This window comes from Urocitellus parryii, chromosome 3 (assembly GCF_045843805.1).
Source record: "Urocitellus parryii isolate mUroPar1 chromosome 3, mUroPar1.hap1, whole genome shotgun sequence".
Classification (NCBI taxonomy): Eukaryota; Metazoa; Chordata; class Mammalia; order Rodentia; family Sciuridae; genus Urocitellus; species Urocitellus parryii.
Genome location: NC_135533.1, coordinates 172,136,099 through 172,160,932, shown reverse-complemented (window position 1 = coordinate 172,160,932; position 24,834 = coordinate 172,136,099). Strand labels below are relative to the sequence as shown.

The 24,834-nt window shown below is 39.3% G+C and overlaps 1 protein-coding gene across 1 annotated transcript in view; it reads right to left on the bottom strand.

Moving 5' to 3' along the window:
* Cacna2d3 (calcium voltage-gated channel auxiliary subunit alpha2delta 3) overlaps window positions 1-24,834 on the bottom strand; it is an 882,565-nt gene that overhangs the window by 48,028 nt on the left and 809,703 nt on the right. The window contains exons 34-35 of the mRNA XM_026388626.2: window positions 24,516-24,571; window positions 16,865-16,976 (exon numbers count right to left, since the gene is read on the bottom strand). Coding sequence (XP_026244411.1) covers window positions 16,865-16,976; window positions 24,516-24,571 — 168 coding nt within the window. The remainder of the gene's footprint in view (window positions 1-16,864; window positions 16,977-24,515; window positions 24,572-24,834) is intronic.

Here is a 24,834-nt window from a genome sequence, read left to right as displayed (position 1 = left end):
TTTTCCTCCTTAATGTATTGCGTTCTAGGAATGCAATGCTCACACATATGTGAAATGACAATTCTGTTAATATTTTGATAATGACTCAGATCTATATCCTATTAAAGTCTATTTCATAGAACAGAGCAAGAAAGGACAGAGAAAAGGATATGCAAAATAAAAGATCTCAGTTCATCAAAAGCATCCCAAAAGGCTGGGGATGTGGCTCAGGCGGTAGCGCGCTTGTCTGGCGTGCGTGCTGCCCAGGTTCAATCCTCAGCACCACATACCAACAAAGATGTTGTGTCCGCCGAGAACTAAAAAATAAATATTAAAAAAATTCTCTCTTTATAAAAAAAAAAATCATCCCAAAAGACCATTTAAGTCTACTTTTATTTTGTGTAAGCATTTTGCTATCTTTTTTTTTGGGGGGAGGGGGGGTTTACCAGGAATTGAACTCAGGGACGCTCAGCCACTGAGCCACATCCCCAGCTATATCTTTTATTTTATTTAAAGACAGGGTCTCACTGAGTTGCTTAGCCCCTCTCCATTGCTGAGGCTGGTTTTGAACTTGTGATCCTCCTGCCTCAGCCTCTTGAGCCACTGGGATGACAGGCGTGCTTGTCCAGGCTGTGCTCCTGCGTATCCTCCACCCTCTAACCACAGAGCCTTGAAACAGGCCCAGCAGCATTCTGCTATCATTTTATAACAAAGCATCACAAAGATTTTTGTGTTAGATAAAAAGTCATGAATTGATTTCTTAACCAACTAGTTATCTGGCAACCTTGATTCTAATCCCTAAAAAGATGGGGATGAGAAACAAGTTTTGTGCACTACTGAGTGTGTGCTGGAGTTGCAGGGGACAGAGGTGTGGCAAGTAGCCTGCCTGAATCAGAGGTTTCTCTTTCTAGAGCTCAGTAATATCACTGTCACTACTGTCACATCTCCCATCATTTGGATCTTTGGTGTCAGGTCAGCATCTGAAGTCCTTTGAAGACTAGCTCTCCTTGACAAGGTCCTCATTTTTTATGTTGTCTCTCCTCACCCCTAATCCTATGTTCCATCTTCCCTGAACTTCCAATGATTTGTTGAAGCAACCCTAGTCTCTCTCCTCTCCTCAATGTTCCCTCCCCCTTCTGCCTAGCTCTTTCTCCTGGTGGTCTTGCTTTATGTGCCACTTTGCCCCAGGGAACCTTGCATGTCCAAGCTGTCCTCCCATGTATCCTCCACTCTCTAACCAAGGTTCCAACCACCGAGCATTGAAACTGCTGGTTAGTTGTCTGCAAACCCCCACAGAAGGCAGGAATCGTTCGAGCCACATTCATGGCCGTCTCCTGAAAATGTAACCTGGTATCTAGGATATAACACACAATCGAGGAATATTGCTAAAACCTTGATCTCTCATTTAATATGTTCCAAAGTCCCTATTTTAGAGCTAACTCCTTAAAAATCTGCTCCAATGTCATTTATCTATTCGTCTTCACACCTTATTAATTGCCATCTCCTGTAACACAGGCCAAACAAGTCCAGAACAATAGAAACCAAGACAGTGTTTACCTTATGGTATGTGGGAGGTAGCCAGGGGCTACCGAACAGTTTGAGATGTTCTCTCATTTCTTAACCTGAATGCTGGCTACACAAATGTGTTCATTCTATAAAAATTAAGCTGCAAACTTATGGTCTGGATACTTTTCTGCGTGTGCTACATGTCAAACAAAAGTTTCCCAAAACAATCCAGGTACGGTGGCATATGCCTGTAATTCCAGGGGCTTGGGAGAGTAAGGCAGGAGGATCACGAATTCAAAGCCAGCCTCAGCAAAAGCGAGGTGCTAAGCAACTCAGGGAGACCCTCTCTCTAAATAAAATACAGAATAGGGCTGGGGATGGGGTTGAGTGGTTGAGTGCCCCTGAGTTCAATCCCCGATACCAACCTCCTGAAAAAAAAAAGTTTAAAAACGAAAGGAAAAAAATCACAAGTTTTAGTTCCTCTGCCACTCAGACCTCCAAGTCTTCGTTGTTTTACCTCTTCTGTGTCACTGAGTGGCTGGATGGTGCTCTTGAAAGCTTTGAAAGGAAAAAAAAAATCTTCTAAAGCTTGGAGTAGCTTTTCCCTGCTGCCAGCAAATTGTGAAGATCTCAATTCCCCAAATCTGAGTTTGCAACCTATTCAAGATCTGAAACAAATGACTGCTGGGGACACCTTCAGCTTCAGCTTTGTATCTGTCTCATCCATCTTTGGATTCCCTGAAGCATTAGCATAGTTTCTGAACCAAAGCAGGGAAAAAAAAATGATCTTCTCTTTCTCTTACGTGAAAGGCAATCACGTCTTTGCTTTGAAATCTTCGGGTCATTTAACTAAACTGCATCCTTGGTTCCTAATAACAAGTCAGTCAGGGAAAAAAAATCCAGCTTGACCTAGCAGTCCCCAATCTTACCCTACTACCTATGATCACCCATCATTTGCTATGAGATATTGGTCACAGAGTTTGTAGTCATGACAATGGAGCGTATGGTAACCCAGGGGCCAAAAAAAGATTTCTCAAGTCATTTTGAAATTGGTGGTGTCCATTTCACACAACCTCAGAGGTATGAATGGTCAGCAACTTCTAAGTCATACATGATGGGTGATCTTCTTGTGTATCATTCTTCTCTCCATGGGAAATGGTACAGAAGTGAAGTGATATTAGACTATGAAAAGTAAAATCTGCATCTTGACCCAATTTGAATGGGTTAATGCTTTAGAAATGTGGTATTACGTATCTCAGTTCATTTGGGCCGCTTCACCGAATTCCAGACTGGGTCTGTATAAACAAGAGAAATTTGTTGCTCATAGTTTTGGAGGCTGGGAGTCAGATCAAGATGGCACCAGAGTCAGTATCTTCAGGGGGCTGCTCCCTGTGGCCAAGATGGCCCCTTAACTTGGTCCACACATGATGTCAGGCACAGACACCCTCAAGCTTCTTTTGTAAGGGTGCTGATCCCACTATGGAGGCCTAACTTTCATGACCCAATCACCACCTCCTCTATTAAGACCATCTATCACATTGGGCATGAAGTTCTGACATAGGAATTAGGGGTAGGAAGACACAAACATTCTGACCACAGCATCCTGCATGCATTAAATGTGGCTGTTTGCTGAGTATTTACTTTGTTCCAGGCCTTGTGCTAAATTCACAGCACAAATAGTCTTGTTTAATTTTTACAATAGCCCCATGATACTATTACTAGCCCCCAAATAGCCCCGAAAGAAGCTGAACTTCAGAGAGTTAAATTTCTCACCCAGTCTAGTAATTAATAAATTGGGACTCAATATACTTCCAACGCCCCCACCCCACTAAGCCTCTATTTTTTTAGTGCTTTATTGTGGTGACCCTAAGATGTCCCCAGTCAGAAGAGTAAACTATGACATGACATATTGGGCAAACATGAAAGCCATCCTGCTCTAAACAGTCAGACATGCTGGATGAAACAGAAAAATAAAACAAACATGTTTAAATACACGAGAGCTTACAAGGAAAAAAAAAAAATCACTAAAAGCCAACTTGGACATTTACAGCCAAGTATAAAAAGCTGATAATCTGGTACTTTCTGAGGTTCTGACCAGGAAAAACAATGTTGCCCATGAGAAATCCAACTTTAAGCCTAAAATACATGCTACTTAGGGAAAATATTTACTATAATTATATGGTGTAAAAACCCCTAAATATAAAAACTTACATAATAATTATTCTCAGGGAGTCAATACAATAAGGATACATGAGAGAAGCCCCAATGCAAATCTACTGTGAAAAGAAACTCAAGCTCTAGTCTGTTTCTACAGAAATATTAATAGAAAAGATCAGTTTTTGGATAAAAGGAAAATTAACATTAATAATCTATCATAAAAGAAAGATGAAAAAGATTGGCACCCCTCCCCAATTTAAACTACTAGAACAATCTCAAAAGGCCTTTATAATTAATACAGAGCCTAAGAAGCCTCTGTATTAAAAAAAATCTGTATATTCTTTCAAAGAATCAAATAAAACTTGCAGAATGAAAGTCATTCATTATTAAAAACCCAATGCAGCTAGGTGTGGTGGCACAGGCCTGCCTATAACCCAGCAGCTTGGGAGGCTGAAGCAGGAGGATTGAGAGTTCAAAGCCAGACTCAGCAAAAGTGAGACCCTGTCTCCAAACAAAATACAAAATAGGACTGGGGGTGTGGCTCAGTGGTCCAGTGACCCCGAGTTCAATCCTCGGCACTCACCTCCCCACCCCCCAAAAAACTCAGTGGATTTTATTTAAAGTAGTAGCTGATACAGTAAAATGTCCATGAGTAAACTACAGTGAGTTTAAAGGTGTTACACAGAATGCAGCAATAAGATAAATTTATATCTAGGATCGATTTAGAGAAACTTCAGAACCTTAGAGAGTGAATATGATAAAAGCCATCAGAGAAGGGGAAAGCCAGGCTACCTACAGAGGTATAGAGCTGAAACTCAGTCGACAGTGGGATAATTAATACCTTCACAATATTCCAGGTGAGATTCTGTGAAGTCATTGCTGCAGAGTTCATAGTACATCAAATCGGTCATTTTAGACCAAGAACGAGAACATCTGCAACTCCCAGGTCATTCCTAAAGAAGCTTCTAAAATACTATGTTTTTTTAAAGCAATGGTAAGCAAATGTGATAGTGGAGATGAATATAGAAAATCCACATATTTAACAGTAAAATTTTATTTTTTGTTTTAAGGGATTAAACCCAGGTAGGTGCTTAACCTCGGAGCCACATCCACACCCCCTTCTACTATTTTGAGACAGGGTCTCATTAAGTTGCTTAGGGCCGCACTAAGTTGGTGAGGCTGGCCTCCAACTTGTGATCTTCTTGTCTCCTCCTCCCAAGTCACTGGGATAAAGGCACGGGGCCACCATGTCTAGCTCAAACACACTAAATTTTAAAAGACTAGCAGATGATGGAGATAGTAAAAGTTTCAAATCCAACTATGTTCTATTTATAAAGCAAAATCCTAATGCAAAAAAATGACAGAAAGGAGTTAAAAACAAAACAAAGGAAACTCTTACCAAAGAAGACCTGCTGTACCTATGTGATTAGCAAAGGAAACAGATGCTAGGGCATAAAGCCCTTTCATGTATAAAGAGGGTTATTACCTTGTGATTAAAGGAAAGATTTATTAGGAATCTATGTTAGTCTTCACAGGGATGCCCATGGTAACAATTTCAAAATATGGGAAGCAAAATGAATTGAATCATGAGGTAGGTAAAAAATCCATATTTCTGGTAAGAGATAAACTGACATCTAAAATAGACCAAAAAGATGATGAAAAAGGGGAGGTCTGGAACACTATCAATACACTGGCCCAATGGAAAGATAGGGAGCTCTACCCGCCTATTAGAGGATGGAACTTGCACTTAAAAAACACACATGGATAAATACTACAATAAAAAGTGATTTTCTGCAAATACTAAAAAGCACGTGTTATACACGTCATAATGCCATTTAATTAGACATCAATAAGTTTAAAAAAGATAATCTCAGTGGGTACAATAGCACACACATGCCTATAATCCCAGCTACTGGGAAAGCTGAGGCAGGGAGATCACAAGTTCACAGCCAGCCTCAACAACTTAGCAAGGCCTTGTCTCAAAACAAAAAGGGTTTAGGGGCCATTAGGTGGAATCCCGCCAGCCAAGCCCACACGGACCCTTGGGCCGAGCACGGGATCTCAGAAGGGGAAGGAAGCGGTACAGTCCCATCCCCCACAGCGGACACTCCACCGAGGCAGTCAGCGGCCACCATCCGGGAAAGCTGAAGGATACACCGCCACTCTCCTTCAGAGTGCAACATCCAAACAGGTTGGTGTCATTCAGCTCACCCCCCAGACAGCGGGAATTCGCATAAAATCTCTCCTAGGCTTGCCGGGAGAGGGAGTATCAAGCTGAGCCTCCATAAAGACTAGGGGGAAACTAGAGACACCTGACCTCCAACCCCTCCTCCCAGTAGCAGCCAAAACGAAACCTGGCTAGCCAGCGCTGGGGGAGGGGCAAGCAGAAAAAAATCAAAGTGATAGAGTGCCAGGGATCGCAACAGCCTACAGCAGGACCCGGGAGATCCAGGCCAACTGATTCGCGCGGCCTGCCCTGTGGCTACAGAAGGTGTAGCGCCTCAGTGAAGCCATTAATTAGCAAGCAGGGAGGTTAGGGACTGCCATTAGGTGGAATCCCGCCAGCCAAGCCCACACGGACCCTTGGGCCGAGTACGGGATTTCAGAAGGGGAAGGAAGCAGTACAGTCCCGTCCCATCCCCCACAGCAGACACTCCATCCAGGCAGTCAGCGGCCACCATCCGGGAAAGCTGAAGGATACATCACCACTCTCCAACAGCTTGCAATATCAAAACAGCCAGCAGCAGGACCCCGGAGATCCAGGCCAACTGATTCGCGCGGCCTGCCCCGCAGCTACAGAAGGCGTGGCGCCTCAGAGAAGCCATTAATTAGCAAGCAGGGAGGTTAGGGACTGCCATAGGTGGAATCCCGCCAGCCAAGCCCACCGCCCACGCCCGGAACAGGCCCAGCGACCTGCCAGCATGGTAGTCACGACACCCCAATTGGAATAGGGACAGAGCAGAGCCGCCTTCCACTACCGGAACAGGCCCAGAGAGACGCCAGCGTGGTAGACACGTCACCCCAATTGGAGTAGGGGCACAGCCGCCGCCCGCACCTGCAAGGGAGACTTTTCAACTATACAAGAGCAACATAAATAAATAGGGGGTAAATTTCAAAAACACAACAGTTGCACCAAGCAGAAAGAAACGCGAGCAGTATGAAAAGACAAGGAAAGAAAGGACCACAAGCAATGCAGGTCAACTCAACTTTAGAAGAGGTAATAGCTGCAACAGATGGAATATCAGATAAAGAGTTCAGGATATATATGCTTCAGATGATCTGGAGTCTCAAGGAAGACATGAGACAGCAAAATCAGACAATGAAAGATCACATTGACAAACAAATCCAGGAAGTAAAAGATCAATTTCACAGGGAGATAGAGGTAATAAAAAACAAACAAATAGAAATTCTAGAAATGCAGGAAACAATAAACCAACTTAAAAACTCAATTGAGAATACTACCAGCAGAGTAGATCACTTAGAAGAGAGAACATCAGACAATGAAGACAAAGTATTTCAACTGGAAAAGAACATAGACAGCTCAGCAAGTCTGCTAAGAAACCATGAGCAGAACATCCAAGAATTATGGGACAATATCAAAACACCAAACTTAAGAGTCATTGGGATACAGGAAGGCACAGAGCTCCATTCCAAAGGAATAAACAGTCTATTCAGTGAAATAATACGAGAAAACTTCCCAGAATTGAAGAATGAGACAGAATCCCAAATCCTAGAAGCCTACAGGACGCCAAATGTGCAAAATCATAAGAGATCCACACCTAGACACATTATAATGAAGATGTCCAACATACAGAATAAGGAGAGAATTTTAAAAGCTGCAAGAGAAAGAAAGCAGATTACATTTAGGGGTAAACCAATCAGGATAACAGCTGATCTCTCAACACAGACTCTGAAAGCTAGAAGATCCTGGAATAACATATTTCAAACACTGAAAGACAATGGGCTCCAACCAAGAATCGTGTATCCGGCGAAATTAAGCTTCAGGTTAGAAGATGAAATTAAAACCTTCCACGATAAACAAAAGTTAAAAGAATTCGCAGCTAGAAAACCATCTCTTCAAAAAATCCTTGGCAAAACATTACAGGAAGAGGAAATGGAAAATAACATTGAAAACCAACAATGGGAGGTAGGACAGTAAAGGGGGGAAAGTAGTCAAAGAGGATAACAAATCAGGTTTAGTAACATCAATAAACAAATATGGATAGAAGAACAAACCATATCTCAATAATAACCCTAAATGTTAATGGCTTAAACTCACCAATTAAGAGACACAGGCTAGTAGAATGGATCAAAAAACAAGACCCAACAATATGCTGTCTACAGGAGACGCATTTGATAGGAAAAGATATACATAGACTGAAGGTGAAAGGTTGGGATAAATCATATCACTCATATGGACCGCGGAAACAAGCAGGAGTGTCCATACTCATATCTAATAAAATAGATTTCAAGCCAAAGCTAATCAAAAGGGATATAGAAGGACACTTTATACTGCTCAAGGGAACCATACACCAACAAGACATAACAATCATAAATATATATGCCCCAAATTATGGTGCAGCTGTGTTCATCAAGCAAACTCTTCTCAAGTTCAAGAGTCTAATAGACCACCATACAATAATCATGGGAGACTTCAACACACCTCTCTCACCACTGGACAGATCTTCCAAACAAAAGTTAAATAAGGAAACTATAGAACTCAATAACACAATTAACAACCTAGACTTAATTGACATATATAGACTATACCACCCAACATCAAGTAGCTATACTTTTTTCTCAGCAGCACATGGAACCTTCTCAAAAATAGACCATATACTATGTCACAGGGCAACTCTTAGACAATACAAAGGGGTAGAGATAATACCATGCATCTTATCTGATCATAATGGAATGAAACTGAAAACACAGACACAACATATCGGAATCTATGGGACACATTGAAAGCAGTTCTAAGAGGAAAATTCATTGCTTGGAGTTCATTCCTCAAAAAAAAGAAAAAACCAACAAATAAATGATCTCATACTTCATCTCAAAATCCTAGAAAAAGAAGAGCAAAACAACAGCAAAAGAAGAAGGCAAGAAATAATTAAAATCAGAGCTGAAATTAATGAAATTGAAACAAAAGAAACAATTGAAAAAATTGACAAAACTAAAAGCTGGTTCTTTGAAAAAATAAATAAAATTGACAGACCCTTAGCCATGCTAAGGAAGAGAAGAAGAGAGAGAACCCAAATTACTAGCATACGGGATGAAAAAGGCAATATCACAACAGACACTTCAGAAATACAGAAGATAATCAGAAATTACTTTGAATCCTTATACTCCAATAAAATAGAAGATAGTGAAGGCATAGATAAATTCCTTGAGTCCTATGATCTGCCCAGATTGAGCCAGGAGGATATAGACAACCTAAACAGACCAATAACAATAGAGGAAATAGAAGAAACCATCAAAAGACTACCAACTAAGAAAAGCCCAGGACCAGATGGGTATACAGCAGAGTTTTACAAAACCTTTAAAGAGGAACTAACACCAATACTTTACAAGCTATTTCAGGAAATAGAAAAAGAGGGAGAACTTCCAAATTCATTCTACGAGGCCAACATCACCCTGATTCCGAAACCAGACAAAGACACAAAGAAGGAAAACTACAGACCAATATCTCTAATGAACCTTGACGCAAAAATCCTCAATAAAATTCTGGCGAATCGGATTCAAATACATATCAAAAAAATTATACATCATGATCAAGTAGGATTCATCCCTGGGATGCAAGGCTGGTTTAATATACGGAAATCAATAAATGTTATTCACCACATCAATAGACTTAAAAATAAGAACCATATGATCATCTCAATAGATGCAGAAAAAGCATTCGACAAAGTACAGCATCCCTTTATGTTCAAAACGCTAGAAAAATTAGGGATAACAGGATCATACCTCAACATTGTAAAAGCAATCTATGATAAGCCACAGGCCAGCATCATTCTGAATGGAGAAAAATTGAAGGCATTCCCTCTAAGATCTGGTACAAGACAGGGATGCCCTCTCTCACCACTTCTGTTCAACATAGTCCTCGAAACACTGGCCAGAGCAATTAGACAGACAAAAGAAATTAAAGGCATAAAAATAGGAAAAGAAGAACTTAAATTATCACTATTTGCAGATGATATGATTCTATACCTAGCAGACCCAGAAGGGTCTACAAAGAAGCTATTAGAACTAATAAATGAATTCAGCAAAGTGGCAGGATACAAGATCAACACGCATAAATCAAAGGCATTCCTGTATATCAGCGACAAATCCTCTGAAACAGAAATGAGGACAACTACTCCATTCACAATATCCCCCCAAAAAATAAAATACTTGGGAATCAACCTAACAAAAGAGGTGAAAGATTTATACAATGAAAATTTCAGAACCCTAAAGAAAGATATAGAAGAAGACCTTAGAAGATGGAAAAATATACCCTGCTCATGGATAGGCAGAACCAACATCATCAAGATGGCGATATTACCAAAAGTTCTCTATAAGTTTAACGCAATGCCAATCAAAATCCCAGCAGCATTTCTTGTAGAAATAGATAAAAGAATCATGAAATTCATATGGAATAATAAAAGACCCAGAATAGCAAAAACAATGCTAAGCAGGAAGTGTGAATCAGGCGGTATAGGGATACCAGACTTCAAACTATACTACAGAGCAATAGTAACTAAAACAGCATGGTACTGGTACCAAAACAGGCGGGTGGACCAATGGTACAGAATAGAGGACACAGTAACCAACCCACAAAACTACAACTATCTTATATTTGATAAAGGGTCTAAAAGCATGCAATGGAGGAAGGATAGCATCTTCAACAAATGGTGCTGGGAAAACTGGAAATCCATTTGCATCAAAATGAATCTGAATCCCTATCTCTCGCCATGCACAAAAGTTAACTCAAAATGGATCAAGGAGCTTGATATTAAATCAGAGACACGGCATCTGATAGAAGAAAAAGTAGGGTATGATCTACATACTGTGGGATCGGGCTCCAAATTCCTCAATAGGACACCCATAGCGCAAAAGTTAACAACTAGAATCAACAAATGGGACTTACTCAAACTAAAAAGTTTTTTCTCAGCAAAAGAAACAATGAGAGATAAACAGGGAGCCTACATCCTGGGAACAAATCTTTACTCCACACACTTCAGATAGAGCCCTAATAACCAGAATATACAAAGAACTCAAAAAATTAGACAATAAGATAATAACCCAATTAATAAATGGGCCAAGGACCTGAACAGACACTTCTCAGAGGAGGACATACAATCAATCAATAAGTACATGAAAAAATGCTCACCATCGCTAGCAGTCAGAGAAATGCAAATCAAAACTACCCTAAGATACCATCTCACCCCAGTAAGATTGGCAGCCATTAGAAAGTCAAACAACAATAAGTGCTGGAGAGGATGCGGGGAAAAGGGCACTCTTGTTCATTGCTGGTGGGACTGCAAATTGGTGCAGCCAATTTGGAAAGCAGTATGGAGATTTCTTGGAAAGCTGGGAATGGAACCACCATTTGACCCAGCTATTCCCCTTCTGGGTCTATTCCCCAAAGACCTAATAAGAGCATGCTACAGGGACACTGCTACATCGATGTTCATAGCAGCACAATTCACGATAGCAAGATTGTGGAATCAGCCTAGATGCCCTTCAATAGATGAATGGATAAAAAAAAATGTGGCATTTATACACAATGGAGTATTACTCTGCATTAAGAAATGACAAAATCATAGAATTTGGAGGGAAATGGATGGCATTAGAGCAGATTATGCTAAGTGAAGCTAGTCAATCTTTAAAAAATAAATACCAAATGACCCCTTTGATATAAGGGGAGTAAACAAGGACAGGGTAGGGACGAAAGTTTGAGAAGAAGATTTACATTAAACAGGGATGAGAGGTGGGAGGGAAAGGGAGGGAGAAGGGAAACCGCATGGAGATGGAAGGCGATCCTCAGGGTTATACAAAATGACATATAAGAGGAAAGGAGGGGTAAGACAAGTTAATACAAATGGAAGAAATGATTTACAGTAGAAGGGGTAGAGAGAGAAAAGGGGAGGGGAGGGGAGGGGAGGGGGGATAATAGAGAATAGGACAGACAGCAGAATGCATCAGACACTAGAAAGGCAATTTGTCAATCAATGGAAGGGTAACTGATGTGATTCAGCAATCTGTATACGGGGTAAAAGCGGAGTTCATAACCCACTTGAATCAAACTGTGAAATATGATGTATTAAGAACTATGTAATGTTTTGAATGACCAACAATAAAAAAAAATAAATTAAAAAAAAATAAATAAAATAAAAGAATCATCTCCCAAGGGGAAAAAAAAAAAAAAAACCAGTGAAGCTAGAACTGAGGGACCAGTGAAGGGAAAGGACGGATTCCATAGTAAAATGCTTTGTAACCATTGTAATGTTAAAATTTTATTCTCAGTAAAACATACGCTTTTCAGGAAAAAAAAAAAAAGGGTTTAGGGGTAAAAAGTGCCTCCTGGGTTCAAATCCCTGAATCGGGTGGATGGCAGAGAGGTGTTCCCAAAATCCAGTTAAAAAATTGAGAACACTTTAACATTTACAGATCAAAAAAGTGGCAAAAATTAGAAAACTATTAAGAGTTAACAATGAAAACCTGCATTTTTTCTTCATTTTTTTAATTGGTTGTTCAAAACATTACAAAGCTCATGACATATCATCTTTCATACATTTGATTCAAGTGGGTTATGAACTCCCATTTTTACCCCAAATACAAGTTGCAGAATCACATTGGTTACACATCCACATTTTTACATAATGCCATATTAGTGACTGTTGTATTCTGCTACCTTTCCTATCCCCTACTATCCCCCCTCCCCTCCCCTCCCATCTTCCCCCTCTACCCCATCTGCCATTATTCAATTCTCTCCCTTGTTTTTCCCCCCTTTCCCCTCACAAACTCTTATATGTTATTTTGTGTAACAATGAGGGTCTCCTTCCATTTCCATACAATTTCCCTTCTCTCTCCCTTTCCCTCCCACCACTCGTCTCTGTTTAATGTTAGTCTTTTCCTCATGCTCTTCCTCCCTGCTCTGTTCTTAGTTGCTCTCCTTATATAAAAGAGGACATTTGGCATTTGTTTTTTAGGGATTGGCTAGCTTCACTTAGCATATTCTGCTCTAATGCCATGTTAAATTGAAGGAGATAGGCTGGAATGCAGAGAGAAACTTGCATGTGTGCACACACACACACACACACACACACACACACTAAAAAAACAAAAACAAAAAAACTAAACATCAAACACAATGCAAAAACCCAGTAAACTCAAAACATAGGAGACAGACAAAACAAATCTCTTTGGCATTCCTGAGAGGGACAGTGGGAAGGGAGGGAAGAAGACAGAAAGAAATGATTAAAAAATTGCAAACTTAAAAAGAGAGTACTGTATATTTTTCTCGAAAAGACTAGAAGGATTTTTAATGTTTTTTACTACAAAGAAATGATAAATATTTGAGGAGATAGATGCATTTATCCTAATTTGAACATTATACAATGTATGCATGTATTAAAACATCACAGGATAGGCCCTAAATATTTACAGTTTTTATGTATCGTTTACAATTTTTTTTAAAAAAGGATAAAAGTCACAAAAATGCTAGCATTTTAAAATAAAAGTAAACACCATGTATAATGGCATGCAATAAACTTGGAAAGGAGGATGATGTAGACAATGTACTAAGAAATATTATCACATACCAAAAAAAATCATTTTAAAAAGAAACAAAACCCAGAGATATATAACTGCACAAGAAACTAATTTGGCAGTTGTAAATTTACACATACACATGAATCCTATCAGTCACTGGTAGTTTTACAGGTCTTATCAAACCTACAGGAAACTAATATTTTATCTTACAAGAAATGTCATAGATATCATAGAAACTCCCCAAGTAATTTCGTGAAAATAAAATGCCTTAGCAATAATGTCAAATGATACATAAGAAAAAATATAGCCACTCTTCTATTTGACCATAGATACAAGAGTTCACAGTACAATATGAATATGAACAAAACAAATTTAGTGACATGATTTTGCCATTCTTTAGTAATCATGACAATGTCAGTTTCATCCTGGGAAAGCTACTATGTTTTCACATTTGGTTACCTGTCTACTATCAAAGATACTCATAGCATGTGCACACACATGCACACACGGTCATGCATTTTTTCACACACACATTAAAACATGTTCTGAGAAGCCTTGGCACAGTCATGCACACCTATAATCCCAGCAGCTCAAGGCTGAGCAGGAGGGTCATGGAGTTCAAAGCCAACCCCAGCAACTTAGTGAGGCCCTAAGCAACTCAGCAAGACCCCGCCTCAAAATATATATTTAAAAAAAAACACTGGGGATATAGCTCAGTGGTTAAAAAGCACCCCTAGGTTCAATCCCTGGTACCCCAAAAAATGAAAATAAAAAATAAAATGTTCTGAGAATTATATCAGGTGATTTCTTTGTGTGAACATCACAAAACATACTCTTAACTAAGATAGTTATATTATCGTATAGTTGGTGCATCAACTACAGTGTCATTATGCAGCACATGACTGCATAAATGTGTGTATTATATGCAGCTTATTTTAATCATGACATGCACACATTTTGTGCTAAAAATTTTAACTTCATCAATGTAACTCAATACATTGAAATATTAGAAGACATTATTTTAATAATGAATATAGAGGGCTGGGAATGCAGTTCAGTGAGAGCACTTGCCCAGCATGATCAAGGCCCTCAGTTCAATCTCTAGCACCACAATAAAATAAAAGTGAATTTAGACCAGGTGCATGGAGCATGCGTATAATCCAAGTGGTTCAGGAGGCTGAGGTAGGAGGATTGTGAGTTCAGAGCCAGCCTCCATAACTCAGCAAGACCCTGTTTCTAAATAAAATACATAAAAAGGGGGCTGGAGAGGTACTTCAGTGGTTAAGTGCCTCTGGGTTCAATCTCCTGTACCTGCCCCTCCCCCCCAAAAAAATGAATATAGAAAACATTTTTGATAAAATTCAACATCCAATTGGGCTTCAGCAATAACCATAACAACAAGAAGTCTGATAAAAGGTTTTTTTAACCCCCCAAAATGGCTAACTACCCAAAGCCATAGCAGTTCTAGAAAGGGATAATAGCTAGGGTTACACAGATGCACCTGCATTGTATACTTAAAAACAGTTAAAATAGTAATTTCTTTTATATTTCACCATAATTTAAAAAAAACTAAGAAACATCCTACCTAACAGAACCTATTAGAAGCAATTCCTTTACATTTGGAATGAGTCATAGTCACCTACTCTGATTGCTTCTATGCAACAATATATCATAAGTCTAGTGCAGTAAAACACCAAGTAATAATTAACATCAAGATATGTGTAATAAGAATTGTAATGCATTCTGCTGTCATATATAAATAAAAAATATTATTACCTTTGGAAAAAAGATAATACAGGAAACTTTTTACAAAAATTACTGTGTATGTTAAAAGCCCAACAGAATCTACACAAACTACTAGATCTACAGTGCATTTAGCAATCTGTTGGCAACATATTCAATGCACAGAAATCAATGATGTTCTCAGAGTCGAGCATTATACACAAAAGGAGTTTTAAATATATTCCTCCTACAAAAACTAGATTTAAAATTTTATTTATATTAGATATATAAGTGTACTAAAAGGCTCAGAAAAAGATAAATGTGTTTAGTTTATGAATGGGAAATTCCAGTATCATAAAAGTAGTGACTGTCTTTAATTTTCTCTATAAGCTACAGCAATTTTAATGAAAACCCTAGCAGAATTCAAGGAAATTTGCAAGCCAATTCTAAAAATAATATGGAAGAATAAAGAACCAAGAATGGCCAAGACTAGAAGAGGAATAAGGGTATGTATTCTCTTATAAAGCCATAATAATTAAGAAGTTATATGTACATAGTATTGTGAAACCTTAAAATCTGGAAACACATGTATATAGAAAGGACATAGATGTCATTATACAAACTGAAGGGAAAATAAAGACTATTCAACAAAAAGTGCAAGTTAAAAGAATACTTTCCTAATATGTAGGAGCTGCTGGATTCAATGTTTAGCAACGTGTGCACTGGCACACACACAATGCAGGTTAACAGGTTGATTACATGACAAAGAAATGAATCAAAACCCTTCCTCATACCACACACGGAATTCCAGAGGGACTAAAGTTCATATGAAAAAGCATCACATTCAAGTCTTAAGAATAAAAATGTAAGAATGTAATTTTGATATTAGAGCAGAGAGGAATTTAGGGCATGAAAAACACCAATCAGAAGAAATTAGTATTATAATACAAGAAAAATGCATCAAGAGACATTCATTCATAGCACCCCATCATGGTGCCCACCCACAAGAATGGAATCCTAATTAGAATAAGATATATCCTATGCTTGTATGATTTCATCAAATAATTTCTATTGTCATGTATAAATAAGAGGAACCAATACATTTTTTTAAAGTGATGAGTCAGACCAAGGAATAGGAAAGACATATGTACAAGGTACATAACCGTAAAGAAATGGTATCTGCTACATAGGAAGCACCCAAATCATTAAGAATGGATCCAACCACCTAGTAGGGAACTCAACAGGAATGAGAAGGTCAAAACTCCTAAATGACCAATAAAACTGTTAAAAGACACCCAATTTCATTAGCAGATGAAAATGCACACTAAACTCTGAAAAAAACATTTTCATCACAGATGTGGTCTATCTCAGAGCCTGGAGCCTTCAATAAAGGTACCCAAGATCATTCCTCCAACTAGCAGCCGAAACTGCCAACTCTCCTTTGGGAAAACATCAATTAGGACTTTCTCCCAACATCAACAAACTGGACTAAAAAATTCTCCCTTATTCCAGGATGATTTGTCACACACTTTGAATGTGTCTCAACCTCAAAATGATCTAATAAAACCGAGTGGCATTTCTTCCAAACTGATAGAAATACATCCCTCAGAGAAGAGAGCAGCCATGTTGCCTGCTCAGTGTAACTGGATCTGTGCATCTCATTGGCCCATCCTAGAAAATCCTAGACACTTACAGTAGATAGGGAAAGGGGTGCAGAGGAGGAGAAGTAGAGCTGGGTATAGCTTACTTGGAGCAGTCTTCACAAACAATATTCCCAGTAGTCTCCTTGATAGTTCGCTCAGAGACAAATGCTGGATATTCAGTATCACAAGGCTCCAAGGTCTGTTTTAATTTCTGGGCTGTAAAGGAGAAGGGGAACAGGGGGGAAAAAAATTTAAGAATGCAATGCACAGACTCAATATTGTGACTGGCAGCCCACAGAAATTCAGAAGGCAGTTCCGTCTCTGCTGCTCTGTGATTTTTCTAGGCACAGCATAATGCATTATTTTCTAATTAGTCAGGCGATTTCATCTGCCAAGCAACTCTATAAGCTATAATTCCTCAAGCCGTTGTGCTGGCTTGATCAGCTATCATTTATGCATCCCAAGAATTCTACTTACTGGGACAGCATCACTCCCTGGGTCTCTGACCTCAGACTCAAACTTAGCAACACCACATATGTAGATCTGAACAAATATATAAAATGTAAGTTATACCATATTATTTAGGGTGAGACAAAGGTCATGATACAATTGCATGGCTTTACTATAGAAAGAAAATTGAAATATGAAATAGTAAAATACGTAATGTCTTTGAAGCGCAGCCACGAACCAAATCCTACTATTATGAAGTCCCCCGTCCAATAATATACCATGTCAGTTTTAAAGTACTAAATAGCCCTGGTACATGGATGAGCACATAGGAGGCGTTCTGTAAAGGTTTGATGGCTGATTGAATTATTTAGACAAATTATATCCAGTGGACAAGATCCAAACTCTTAAGTCTTGGTTTTCTTATTTGTAAACTGGAGATAATAAAATTCTCTCTGAGGCTGGGGTCAGAAGTAAAAACAATACATGTTGAGTTTGTAATACAGCACCTTGAACTTAAGTGCTAAGTGTCATGATAATAACAAGACATAGATACGCATTCTAATGAAGCCACTGTGACATTCAAACAATGTCAATTGATACCATAGCATAGTGGTTAAGAGTGATAGCTCTTGCATAAAAGGTTAGGAGAACAAATCCCTGCTCTGCTACTTTAGGAAATCCTCAGTATTCTCATCTGTAAAATGGGGATGCTAGTATCTGGAAACGTCATTGGAGGTCTAACTATCAGCATTTTTCCAAATAGAATTCTTGTAGGTCTCCAATAACCAATCTTTGTACAAAGTTTTTGGCTGGTGCATACACAGAAAAAGGATTTATTTGCAATTCCAGATCTCAATAGGATTTTAACAAAGCCGTATGCAGAATACAACATCTCAAGTTATATTCCAAGGGCACCTGGTGGATGTCAGAACCACTGTAGACTGTCCACTTGGGCTGCTACAGACTCAGAGCCATCCATGTGATGGCCTGTAAAACCACTAGTCACCACCAATTAGATAACTGGTTGATCAGGAAACTGTTCTGCCTCCTTGTTCTATTGAGTGTATGGTGCTGGTGACTGCTACTATCCTGAAGGACAAGTCCCAGACACTGTTTCCCTGCAGTGCTGGCCCAGTGAAGGGTCACTAAATGCTTGCTGAACATCCTCACAGGATCGTTTCTTGCAATAGGCTTTTTTCACAGAGCTTTGCTTAATGTAAGGAAATTGTTTGGCGCCCATGCACCGTACATTGTAATTTTTCTTAAGAGAAGTAGACTTATTCAGCTGCTTTGTCCAAGATGTGTGATTTCAGGAGCCGATCACCAACATGAAAAGGAGATGCCTATAGCAACCTCACAGGCTCATTCTAAGGAATAAGTATGTATCATTCTTACAAAATGAGACACACCCACTTTGACACACAGCCTTCTTGAAATGCTCATCATTAGCAAGTGTTACCCTCTCCGTGCCAGAAGCTGGGATAATTGTGTAGTAGCTAAGGGCACAGACTCCAGGGGTTGTGAATCCTGCCACTGCTGTGCAGCACCAAGCAGGTTTTTTTTTTTTTTTTTTTTTTGGTAGATGGAAACAATACCTTTATTTTATGTGGTGCTGAGGATCAAACCTAGTGCCTCACACATGCCAGACAAGTGCGCTACCACTAAGCCACAACCCAAGCCCCCCCAAGCAGAGTTTTTAAAACTTTCTATACCTTAGTGCCATCATCTATAAAATGGGAATAAGAGCATTTATTAACGTGATTGTTTGCAAACCAGAGAATACAGGGAAAGCAGATAGCACATCACAAATACTATTTAAGAGTATGTGCTTCATGAAAACATGCTCCTAAAGCAAAACTAATAACTGCAAATGCCCTTTAGAATGGTGGGGAACTCAAAGCCTGGTAGGCAAACAGGTCTGTGAAAATGGTTAAGTGAAATAGGTGTCAACGATCAAAACAACTTTCTTAAAAGGTTTTATTAGCTTATTATTTCTTATACTCAAGCTAGTCAAAATTTTGGTTCCAACCTTTCTGAGCCCCCTTTATGGTTAGACATTTCAAGCAGGTGGTGCCTCCCCATTCCATTGGGTGTACAGTTCTGGTGGCTGCTACTCTTCTGAGGGTAACAAGTCCCAGACAAGTCTCCCTATGCCCTGCAGAGCTGGCCCACTGAAATGTCTTTAAATGCTTGCTGAACATGCTGACGACTCTCCTGAATGGGCTTTTTCAAGCCATAAAGTGGACAAAGAAAATGTAAGAATTTCAGTCCCCTGTGACAAACAGCCTGCCTTTCAGATGAAAGGTGATGGGACTTTCCACAGCCCAGGCCCATGTCACCACACAGATCTAGGTGGGAACCTCATTTTTTTTTTTGAGAATTTTTTAATATTTTTTAGTTCTCGGCAGACACAACATCTTTGTTGGTATGTGGTGCTGAGGATCGAACCCGGGCCGCACGCATGCCAGGCGAGCGCGCTACCGCTTGAGCCACATCCCCAGCCCAAGGGAACCTCATTTTTCTCAGTTCCTTCTTCAATGCCCCCGTTTCATGGAGTGTGCCATTGCTGGATACTAGGGTTTCCCCCACCTTCTTTCTTAAGACCACCTTTAATTTTCATTTCTTTCATTTATTCTCCTCACCTTCCAGTTAAGGGAAGCCAAATACCAACTTCATAATATTTGTCTATGATTGGATAATATTTTCTTTTCAGTTCATTCTAAATATGAACTTCCTTGTCAAAATATTCTGACTTTTAATTTAGGATGCTTCATTTTTAAAGTCTATTTTAACTTGAGTTAAAATAATGGGAGGGAAGGGATGTGTATGTGTGTGTGTGTGTGTATATATATGATTACATGACCAATGTGATTCTACATGTACTAGAAATTATACTCCATTTATGTATGATGTGTCAAAATGCATTCTACTTTCATGTATAATTAGAATGAATTTAAACAAAAAAAAAGATGGAAAAAAATGAGATGAAGATCAAGTATACCATAAAATAGATTACAAGTGTCCCATCTGCCAGTGGCATAGAAACACCTCATAATATCTTAAGTTTATTCTAAAGTGGCTCTGTGCTGGATGTTGTTCTGCTTTGTATGTATTAATTAATTTAACAGTAAAACATGGCAAAATTAAAAAAATAAACAGTTCAACAATTTTTATCTATGCTTATAGATCATAGATGGAGGCAAGACAACTAGACTAAATAGCCCAAGTTTACCCACTGAGTATGTAGCAGAGCTAGAACTTAAACTTGGTCTGGCTGCAGCATGTACCCCTTGCACTGCTTTGTGAAGTCGGGCCAGTGAAAGAAAGGACCTTGGGAGCAGACAGAGATAGGCAGCATACGTGATTTAAATAAGCCTGGTAATTTTACCATCTCTCATCCTAATTGTCTGGGCCCAGTTACAATGGAATGAGTCCAACACACTCAGTGGCAAAGCCCATTTGTCTCCAATTCTTTTTGGAGATTAAATTTTTTGTCCTTTGACAATTGTAGGGTACCCATACTGATGTGGTGATAAACTGTTGAATCTGTTTGCAGCATGGACTACAGATTGGGCTAACAATTATTTGAATGTGCTTTTGGGAACTGTGCAAGTTATCATATAAAACCATGCCCACATTTAATCTAAATAACACGAACCTCTTTTTGCCTAGAGTACTATGGAAAACACAATACCTCTTTGCAGGCACTACAGCTTATTCATCTGTGGAATTTCAAACCAATAACCAAGGCTGCCAGCCATCTATTGGGTACCATTTTCACTCTCTGCATTGAAAACTCATAATACACATGGATCACAGTGCTCAGCGAGGCTGGTTACTTCTTTTCCCAGAAGCTTCCACTGAGGTTTGGAAACCACACAGCCTATTTCAAGTCCCAGAGAGCAACTCACCATGATCATCATTTAACATTTTTCTTCTCAGTGCTGGGGATGGAACCCAGGACCTCATGCAATGCTAGGTTAAGGCTCTACCACTGAGCTACACCCCTAATCCACCATTTACTTAACTGCCAATGCCTTCAACAGCCATTACTCACTAAGTGCTTACTACATGCCCAAGACTGTGCTAGCCTATTTGTATGAATGAATCCTCATCACTACAGAGTGAGAAAGACTCTGCTATCCCATTTTGCAAAAAAAAAAAAAAAAAAAAAAAAATCAAGCTCAGAGAAATTAAGGTGCTCACCAAAGTCACAATGCCTTGTATGGCAGACTCCAGCTGTAAGCCTGAGCAGTCAACTCCTAGAGCCAACTCTTTGCCATCACACTCCTCTGCCTCCCACCCCTGTATGGCTATGTATCTAAAGATGACCTACTACTTACTACCACTGGTGCATCCAATAGAACATCCATACAATTGAATTTCTTTAATTTTCCCTTAGCAACAAATGTCCCCCCGATGAGAACAACTGACTCGGGTTCACAGTAATTATGTGCCCACAATTGGGAATGAATAGATTTGTCATTTGAATAAGCCTTCCTCCTCTTTTGTCTCTGAATGCAGCGCCATTCATAACTGGGTGCCAGCAAGCCCCATTCTTTGTACAACTTCACCCAAATGATACCTTTGTGATAATCAAGCAGAAATGGGCTTCCACAGTCCCCTTCATTAAGGAAATGAAGCAGATAAACAGTATAATTATGGATTCTATTTTTAGCGAAGGCAAAGATGTATGTCTCAGCTCGGGGTCTTTATCTAGTGAAAGAATGGGGAATTTAGAAGGAAGAAATCATGCAAGTCAATATCGTTAGTGTGCCTGAAACCTCTCCCTACACTGGGTTTAGGATTTATGTTTACTTTGAATAAGATATTCTGATAGCAGCCTTGCAGATGGATAAACTGATATTTGTGCCTAGCAGAGTCTATGGGACTGAAGAGTCAAATCATGTGCAGTACTTGGCTCATCCCTGGGCTCAAAGGAGGGAAGATGTGATTCTCATTATCCAAGTTGCAGGGTTGGCTTAGGTCCCAGTCCCCTAGGTATCTGTCATTTATGTATTCATCTGTATGACTTAGGTGTTTCAGAGAGGTTTGGTGATAAATTCTAGCAGTGTCCACATGTCAGGTGTGTTGAAGGGGTTTGAAGGTAATTTGAAAGGTATTTCCAGCTCTGGAAAGGCTCATGCACTCTGTATCCCATATGACAGTCATGTCATTACTAGATAAGGTCTTTCTAGTCTATGGGAAGAAGGTCTCATGGTCTGGTAGTGAAGTAAGATGATCTGTTAAGGGTCTCATTTAAAAGCTTCCCAAAGATAGAAAAAAAAAAAAAGAACTACTAAAAGCATCCCATTATTCCTCTTAACACCACCTCTCTCATCTTTTTTTCCCCAAATTATGGGCAATTTTAAACAAAGGCACATTCATACTATAGGTAAAAATTTGAGAAATGGGAATCATCCTAACTCATTTGGATTCTCCGTATTTGCTAAACTAATGACTGACCCCATTTTAACATCACATTCTCCTTCCTACCACCATTAGACAACTTTTCAATGTATACACAGTTTTGATCCTTGGTTTTTGTTACATTACTTAATTTTGTGACTTTTGGGGAAAAGGTACAGGGGAACAGGGTCTTATTTTATCCAGGTTGGCCTTGAAATTCTGTGTTCAAATCATCCACTTGCCTCAGTCTCCTAATTATCCAGGACTACAGGTCAGCATTATGGTGCCTAGCTACATAAGCATTTTACTTAATAGAAGTTTGTAGCCTGGGTGCAGTGGCACACACCTGTAATCCCAGCAGCTAGGGAGACTGAGACAGGAGGATCCTAAGTTCAAAGCCAGCCTCAGCAACTTCGTGAGGCCCTAAGCAACTTAGCAAGACCTTATCTCAAAATACAAAAGGGGAAAAAAAAAAAAGGGCCTAGGGATGTAGCTCAGTGGTTAAGCACCCCTGGGTTTTCTCCCCTTGCCCCCCTAAAAAAAGTTTGCAGAAATGGCACAATGTGTCTTTCTGTGGATGGATTGTAATTTATTTTAAAATACCCTTACTGTTAAATATTAAAGAATTTGAGGCTGGGGTTGTGGCTCAGTTTTAATGTGCTTGCCCAGCATGCGTGAAGTACTGAGTTTGATTCTCAGCACCACATACAAATAAATAAAGGTCCATCAACAACTAAAAATATATATATATATATATATATATATATATATATATATATATATATATATTTTTAAAACAAAGAATTACCATCACTTGCAATCAAATTTCCTGTTGTTGATCATCCTATCATAGGAACCTTGGTTATTAACCCATTTCCTTAGACTAAATTCCTAGGAGTGGGATTATGGGAACTCATTGCTTTCAAACTGGCATCAGCCCAGCAGGGAGAGGCAAGGGACTTCAAGGGTCATCCCTGGCACAAAAAAGATGTGAGGGTCTTTAATATCAAAGATTTAGTACCCACTATGCACAGCTTGTTGCAGAGTGCTGGTTTTGTAGATAATCATCTATCAGAAATTGCAACTATCACATTAGATTCCAGTTACTGTGGTCTGCCTACATGATTTTTTTCCTTCATCTTTCATTGATTTTATTTTTTTTTGAGTACACAATAGTGGAATGCATTACAATTCTTATTACACACATAGAGCACAATTTTTCATATCTATGTATATAAAGTATGTTTACTCCAATTCATGCCTTTATACATGTACTCTGTTTTTTGCATTACAATTCTTAATACACATATATACCACTTACTGAATACACAATTTGCATGCTCCCCCCAAATCAATGTTATTCTTCCCATTGTGCTTACTATGAAACAATTGAGCCTTGAGATCAGGTAATTTGCCAAAGGACAGCCTCTACCCTTGCAAGCCTAACTCTACAGGGCATGCCTTCAGAAGGTCTCTATTGACTACTACCCAAATCAAAGGCTTTTTTTTTAAGCAGGGAGAATATTGCAATGATATTGAAGTTTGATGAGGGTAGTGATAAAAATAGGATGGTTATCAATTCACTCATCCTGGGACAGAGGCGATGGATCTATCTCCCTTGGATTTTGGTCCTATCTACAAGCTTTCTGAAAATTTTACCTGTGCAATGTGTGACTTGGAAAGGTCCAAGCCCAGGCAGCATGAAGCCTGTGGAATTTTGTGTCCAAATGGACATTGCAGCATTGAGCACAAAGAATGGCTTTTTGCTGCCAGCTGAAAAAATTGTCACTTTGTCCCAGGTAGTTTCATATGAAGCAGCCTGTTCCTGATGAAAAGTAACCAGTGAATCCAGGGTTTATCACTCTGCCCAGGAAATAGAAACCAGCTGTGGCTTACCTTTAGCTGTCATATCCGAATGCCACCAACTGCAGAGGTTAAATTCCACCAGAAACCTAGACAGACGGAGGAAAAGCCCAGTGTTACTTGGTCACTGGTCCTCTGATTACAACAGTGACATTCTGGTATTTAACATTGCTTACCTCATTTGAAAGAATACCACCACACTTGGGAGACATACAGGGCTGATGGAATGCCCACTGCATTTCCACCTGGCTCTTTCTATGAAAGGCTACTTTATCCTCAGTGCCAGCCCAACCCTGAGGCAGGTTTACCTAGACACAAGACCTTCTAATTGAGAAATCCTGCTGTGTGGACA